We start from the raw sequence: 8,044 nt of genomic DNA, 5'->3' as shown, positions 1-8,044 counted from the left end.
ATATATATATATATATAAATATGTTCCGACAGAATTAAGTTTGTAACGTAAAGCACACATACATATATATGCGAACGTACACACATGTATGCAGAAATATAGATATGTAATTTATTTATGAGGAAATTTTTTAAATCTTAGAGCGGAAAAAAATCATGAATTAAGAAGGCGGGTGACTGTGTTCTGTGTGTGAATAAGAGAAAGAATAGGTATGAGTGTGTTTATATGTAAGTGCACTTTCGAGGTATGTTTGTTAGGTGCGAGTGAAAGATAAAAGCAGTAATTTTGTGCGTTTGTTTGTTTGCGCACCTTTGCGACTATATGAGTGTGTTTAAGGGGAGTAAGCGAATGAAAGGGAAAGAGAAAGTGTGTTTGTGCGAAGTACTCCGCTATGCATTTACACGAGGAAATATGCGAAAGTCAACCTACAGGTGTGTGAATGTAAATATGTGGTATATGAGTATTCAGTGATGTTTATTGACAAGCGAAGAACTACAGTTGTTAAATTTTATTTGCTTAACTTCATTGTTGAAAGAACATGACAAATTTGGCATTTGCGCGGACCTTCGACCATAAATGTCTTAGCTGCTTATACATTACAATTTTGTGGTCGAAATAAATTAATTGAATTAACAACATATTCATTATATCTAATTTTCTTTATTTTCTGTCTTGTTTTCGCCCGTAACTCTTCCTCTCTGTTGCGTTTCAGTATACCACAATTATATTTTTTACTTTTTATATTGACGGCTTAAATGAATTAGGAAAATTTTTACATTAAAGAAGATACTTTATCAAACACGATAATATTTAATTTAATCTTTATCAGTCAGTCATTTTTAATGGTAAATTTCTTTGAAGTATCATATTACATGTAATTAGGAAATAATAATTATCTGCTTTGAAATTGTGCAGTCGATTCATTTATTTACGTGGTCTTTTTTATCCTATCAAATCTTAAGAACATGAGTGAGCCCGTATATATCACTTAGCATGTGTTTTTATTTTTATGATATTCAGTGCGGGGGTGCTGTATCTTCTGCCTTCGGCTCGTTTGTCTTTCTTTCCATCCATCTATCTCTCTATCATTTTAAGTCAAGTCAGTGTTTTGACATCTTAGAATGTCACTGTCCATTGCTCCTTCAGCTGTATCTGCAGCGACTGCAACAACAGTGAACACCTCCTCTAATACCAGTGGTACCTTCTTTCATTGCTCAGCCGACCGTAGTAGTAAGACTTCTGCTACGAGTGGTTCCAATCCTGTCGGAGATTCTTCAGGTGCCGAAAGTCGCATGAACTTAGCAGCATTGCTGCAACGGGATCCTTACATTACGGACATAGTGGACACTGCGAAACAAGTGGCTCTCTACCTGTTTAATCCCAAGAATAGTGAGTGGGTAAGTCTTGTAAAGCGCTGTTCAAACTGTTTCAAAGATAGACATTATTATTAGCTTTATCTACTCCAGCATCATGTATTTTGTTTATTTATCAATGTTGTTGCTGTTCTCATTTAGCTCTACCTGAAGTTGCTCGTTTACGTAATTTATCACAAATGGCATCAATATTATTTTCCATTGTTAGAATTTGAAATGTTTGCTTTTTTCTTTATTCCTCCTTTCATTTCATCTATTTATTTAATTTACCGTGTTACAATGACGTCATGTTGTCGCCAGTCGTTTATGCTGACATAAACTTCTTCGCCTCTAACCGGTCATGCTATGTTCATTTGTCAATATAGAGTGCAGTTCCTAAATGAACTTCACATCATTTAGTCACCTGTTTAACTTACCGATCTGTTATAACTATTATTTCTGTCTCTAGAGGATAAAACTACACTGTCTGCTTTTAAATGTTACGAAGAGGCCTTATTTTCTTTTAGTAAGCATTAATAAATTAACATTTATTGTGTTTGTGTGTGCATATATATATATATATATATATATATATTTATATTCTATTTCTTGTTTGCACTACGCTTAGATTCTAATATCTCCACATATTTAAGGTTTTATTAGTTAACTTTTTGCTCAGTGGACTTGTTCAAACTCTCCCACTGAATCCCATGCCATTTAATGTTTTGTTTGTTAATATGTTTTCAATGAAATTCGAAAGGTAAATCGATGTTATTATTCAACAAAAATTTCTTAATCACTTCCAACAAATCTAAAAAAAAAAATTTTTTTAAATCACAAATCTTTGTCAAAAATGTTCACCCTTCATGAAAATCGATGAAAACGTAAACAAAATCAAACACTTATAAGTTCTTTATTATTATTATTATTATTATTTCTTCGAATCTTTCAGTTTTTAAAAAGTAATCCTTAACGTGTAAGAATTTTTTAAATTAATTCACGCTGTAGAAGTAACTCGTTTCATACATTAAAATAGCTATTTTTGTTTAGCATTAAATCTACTATAATGTTGGGGTTTCATTTTTAAGCTTTTGATAAACCTGTGTAATAAGTTATGCACGTTGTCAAAAGTCTGGCTGTTTTACAATGTTCCATATTTAGTGCAATACATACATACATACATATATATATATATAACGATGTACTGTTCCTTGATAGAAAATTCAATATATATGGTAATCTTTCGGTTTACCACACAAACGCATATATAAATAAATAAATAAAGCATCGCACCTGTGTATGTTATATATTTGTTTTAGTAAAAGAGTTGTGTCAGAATCATCACTGACATCTTTCATACTCTTGAGAAAGGTACAAACCTCACAACCTTAATCATTTCTTCAGACTGTTAACATTTATTATATTTTCACAAATAAATTTGATTTCGAACATTACACATACACGCCTATGTATAAATTTTTACGCGCGCACACACACACACACACACACACACACGCATCTATAATACCAGACACGCGCGTACACAGTAAAAAATTTTCCAAGTATCACAAGACTCGTGTTTTCATATATTTTTCCAAAATTTGCAGTATGTATTTTATGTAGATCGTACGGAAAGATTAGTCCCTATTGAAATGATTCTTTTTGATATGAAAACTTCTTTTTATCAAAGAGAAACTAACTACTATTTCATTTTGACTTGTTAAACCTTATATATCTTGATTCCAATATCTAAAATTATTTTGAAACATTAACATGAAACAGATGGAAGAACTGTATGTCTGATAATTGTAACTAAAAATTATAGAGATGTTAGCTTTAGATCCAATTTTTACAAAGTTTGTACAGTATGTAAAAGTTATTATTATTTGGACTTCTCAAATCACCTATGAGCGCAACATCCAAGGAAAATATCTTCTGAAATACTATTTATTGGCTCACAGTGATCCAGTTTGCAAATGGTGGTAAGCTCTACTCATATGTAGATCTAGATTGTATATTCCTCACCAAGCTGAGTATATTAAGATTATTGTGATTTGTTCTTATCATGAGTAGATCCAGGTTACTTATTGTATGGTATGCTGTCCTTACTTAACAAAAATGATATGCAGTTTATTTTGATATCTGTATGACTAATATATCATGCTACTCCAAAGAAACATTTATTAACAATTAAACTTAAATCCATTTCCCATCTACTATGCTGTTAGAGCAAAGATCTGTGGTATATATTATCTAAAGATAGTGTTGAGCTGATTGGATCTGGCTTGCTTAGGAGGAAATTAAACACATAAGCTTTATGAATTAAGCTGTAATGACATGAAGCATTGTCAAAGTAAAGATTTACATTTTTCTAGGTCATCTAATTGATGTTAATTTTATTAGTTAAGCTAAGTTGATTCAGTCTTGTAATGCCATGAAATATTGTCAACTAACTTAAGTGGATCCAAAAGAGTAAAATGGTTTTGACGTTTTTAGTGCTGTAAGGATTTATTTCTTCAAACAGACCCATACCATAAGTTGAGTTTATTACTAGTTAGTAGCACCAAACTTTAACAACTCAACTTCAGCTGAGAAAGATATAATTGATTTAGGCTGGCTCCAGAAAAGGCATGTCATTGTGTGTTTTCCTCATAGAGAGGCAGGTTAGAATGATGACAACTGAATTTCCATCTTTCATAAGGCGGCGAGCTGGCAGAATCGTTAGCACACCGGGCGAAATGCTTAGCGGTATTTCGTCTGCTGCTACGTTCTGAGTTCAAATTCCGCCGAAGTCGACTTAGCCTTTCAACCATTCGGGGTCGATTAAATAAGTACCAGTTACGCACTGGGGTTGATGTAATCGACTTAATCCGTTTGTCTGTTCTTGTTTGTCCCCTCTATGTTTAGCCCCTTGTGGGCAATAAAAATAAGAATTTCCATCTTTCAAATGTATGTAATGTTTCATCCCTAGTAAAATTTTAACTCATTAATTGAAGTTCACTAACTATCCAATATAAAGTGTCCCTACTAATCACAGTTGCAAACTATTTTCTCATGGTACATATTTATAACTAAAGAGAAAAGGCTATTGAAAAATAAAGGTCTTCTTGAGAGACACTGTACAGTCAAGCCTTTATCAAAGTATTTAGCATTCTCTTAATTTCTAGCCACAGCTGCTGATTTTAAAGGCAGCAAACTGTTAGTTAATATAGTACTACTTAATAAAATGACTTGATGCAATATGATATTAAGTTCTTTCTTCTGAACTCATTGAATCCAACTTATATTATGGGCTACACAGATGAAGTTTCATCACCATCATATGTCAGTCATCCATGGTAGTATGGGTTTGACAGTTTGACTAGATCCAATGAACCGGAGGACTGCATGAAACTCCAACATCTACAGCTGGATGCCCTTCCTTATATATACTACCTTACAAAGTGTACTAGATGCTTCTTTTCATGACTGACTAATGAGGTTGTCAAATAACTTGCAGAACAAAGAAAATGACCTCTTGACTGAATGGGGTTGTGGCAAGGGAGATGACTTTATACCAAGTATTGAGAGGCTAAAGTATGATAGAGGGACAGTAGCAAGTATCTTGTATAGAAGAAATGTATGGCTGCCTTGCATTGCATAGGATTGGAGTAGCTGGAATGAAATAAAGATGATGTTGACAAGGTATCAAAATGTACTCTCAAGGCACAAGGAGATGAGTATAAGAGAGAATAAAGACTGAGGATTTGGATACGTGAGTAGATAAATTCATAAGAGTGTGAGAAGAGAATGACAGATGATTAATGATGAGTGTAGAGTTGAATGTAGTGATGGATCAAGGTGTGGTTGATCATAAAATATCAGTTTGGGGAGAGGAAAGGTGAAAGAAATGGGAGTGGTTTGGTAAGGGGGAGGTGATATGCAACAGTACTGAAGGATGGAATGCTGTGGTATAATAAACATGTAGATAAGGTGCATGGCTCAGTGGTTAGAGCATTGGGCTCACAGTCATGAGGTAGTGAGTTCGATTCCTGGATCAGGCTATGCATTGTGTTCTTGAGCAAGACACTTTATTTCATATCACTCCAGTTCACTCAGCTTTAGAAATGAGTTGTGACATCACTGGTGCCAAGCTGTATCAGCCTTTGCCTTTCCTTTGGATAACATCGGTGGTGTGAAGAGGGGAGACTGGTATGTATAGGTGACTGCTGGTCTTCTATAAACAACCTTGTCTGGACATGTGTCTTGGAGGGGAACTTTCTAGATGGAATCCCATGGTCATTCATGACTGAAGGAGGTCATTATCTCTAGATCAGAAAATAGGGAGATGACATGCAGATTGGGAGAAAGAGAGGGGAAGTTGCTGACTGCAGAATTGAGAGGGTTCACATCAATCTGTAACAGTGAAAATTATTCATTTTCTGATTCTTCCACTTCCAGAAGTTTCTACTTTTTTAAAAATTCCTAATTAAATAAAAAATATTTTGACTCATCATTAACACCACACTATCTCATCCCCAAAACTTCATCAATCTGCTTCTTCCTTTACACAAACATAAGGAAATTCAAATTTGCACCTCACCTATTACATGTGTGGCCCAGTGGTTAGAATGTTGAGTTTACAATCATGAAGTTGTGAGTTTGATTCTTGGCTTAGGCTGTGTTGTGTTCTTGAGCAAGACACTTCATTTCACATTGCTCCAATTCACTCAGCTGTAGAAATGAATTGTAACATTACTGGTGCCAAGCTGTATCAGCCTTTGCCTTTCTCTTGGATAACATTAGTGGCATGAAGAAGGAAGTCTGGTATGCATGGGTGACTGCTGGTCTTCCACAACAACCTTGCCCAGACTTGTGCCTCTGAGGGGAACTTTCTAGGTGCAATCCTATGGTCATTTGCGACTGATGGGGTTTTTACCTTTTATCCTCACCAAGACATATTTTTTCATGCGTTATTCCACATCTATTGTCTTGGCTAAACTCTGTATTTCAGTTTGCTTCAATTGGTTACATCTGCATGTATGTAGAATCGATCTCCACACTAATGTCATATCTATATCACATAACAATGTGTGTGTGTGTATATATATATATGATAATTGAAGTGTACAGTGTTATATATCCATTATGCCTGATCTTACCAATCGGTTTTGCCATAGAGGTTCAACAAAATGTTAGATAACAGCCCAATTATGTAACCCTGTGCTCTTCAGAGTTAGCTGCTGTGGAAGAAAATATGGTGTCTTCTCTCTATTGAGGTGAAGAGACATTCTGTCGATGAAACAAACTGAGCAAGGGTTAAGTTAAGAGTCAAGTCCCTTGGCATCAAAGACGGCCTTAGGGGTGTTGCAAAGCTACAAGTTTTTTGGAAATGCGTTTGGTTTAGGAGTTAATGCTTTTGTAGGGCTGGAATGTGTGCAGTGCTACTATACATGTAGCGTTTTTGGGGGTGGAGGATGTGGGTGGATGCCCAAAGGTCACAGGGACTAAAGACTAGAGTCATTTTCTTCAGTGACCCTATCTTGTAGCACACTGAGACAGATTCTTTTGCAAATTTGTAGAAGACTTTAGGGCTAATTTTTATATTTTCAATTACCCTGGCTTCTTACTTTTCTTTTCATTATGGGAGAGTCTGAGTTTATTTTCAATCACTAAGAGTGCCTCTTTTAGGTAAGATTTTTTTTTTATTGTCATTGAGTTGTTTATTTAAGCAATGTGAGATTTTTATTCTCTGTCTCATAAAGACTCTCTCAGTGAATAATGTTTTTATGTTTTCGACTCTTCTGATGATGATGGATTGCATTTTTGCAATTTTTGGAGTTTCGTGTCACTGTCTTGCACAGAGAATTTTTAGCCTGTTTTGTTTTAGGATCTGTTTCTCAGTTGATATCCAGTCAGGCTTGTAGAACTTTTGACCGGATAGGGTTTTCATGCATCCTGTATGGAATACATCTTGAACAATACACTGTTCAATTATGTTATGGTTTGAGAAAATTGTCGGCAATGTTTTCATATTGTGGATAAGCTCTACATTATTAGTGAAGCAGAAGTCTAAGATATTATTGTTCCTGGTTAAGAAAGGTATGGTCTGTTCCATGAACACTGTTTTGTTTCTGTGAGATCAAGCAGAGACTGCTTGATTCTACACTTCCTGAGATTATGTTGCCTTTCAACCATCTGATATGATTCAGAAGCAAAGTACTTAATCACACAATCATGGCTGCACCTATATTCATCTGTGTGTGTGTGTGTGTGTCTGTAAACCATAAAAGTCAGGAGGTATAAGAGGTGGATATGTATTTATTTAATCATGTGGCATCCTTAGAATTACAGCCATTTCACAACCTTCTTCATGTAGTGTTAATTTCTTCCACACTGTAATTAATACTACATAGAGAAAATTACAAAACAGCTGTAACCCTAAGGATGTCACATGGTTAAATAAGTAAATATTCACCTCATGAAATAATTTCATTAACTGGATTTCAGTTACATGGACACTCTACATTACACTTCACTGTATTGAATTACTATGTGAACTGTTAGTCAAGTCTGTAAGAGGAGATCCCTATGAGAAGCAGCATGATTCTCTGAATCCACATCTTATACTACTCATATGTGTATATATATTTATACATGTATATATATATATATATATATATATATATATATATATATATATATATATATAT

The 8,044-nt window shown here is 34.5% G+C and overlaps 1 protein-coding gene across 1 annotated transcript in view; it reads left to right on the top strand.

The window, feature by feature from the left end:
* Window positions 1-99: 99 nt before the first annotated feature.
* Window positions 100-8,044, top strand: part of LOC106872357 (mRNA-decapping enzyme 1A) — a 329,154-nt gene continuing 321,209 nt past the window's right edge. Inside the window, exon 1 of the mRNA XM_014919322.2 lies at window positions 100-1,397. Within this exon, the coding sequence (XP_014774808.2) occupies window positions 1,122-1,397 (276 nt within the window). The 5' untranslated portion in view covers window positions 100-1,121. The remainder of the gene's footprint in view (window positions 1,398-8,044) is intronic.

The sequence above is a fragment of the Octopus bimaculoides genome, chromosome 3, assembly GCF_001194135.2.
Source record: "Octopus bimaculoides isolate UCB-OBI-ISO-001 chromosome 3, ASM119413v2, whole genome shotgun sequence".
Taxonomy (NCBI): Eukaryota; Metazoa; Mollusca; class Cephalopoda; order Octopoda; family Octopodidae; genus Octopus; species Octopus bimaculoides.
This window is presented reverse-complemented; position numbering and strand designations above follow the sequence as displayed.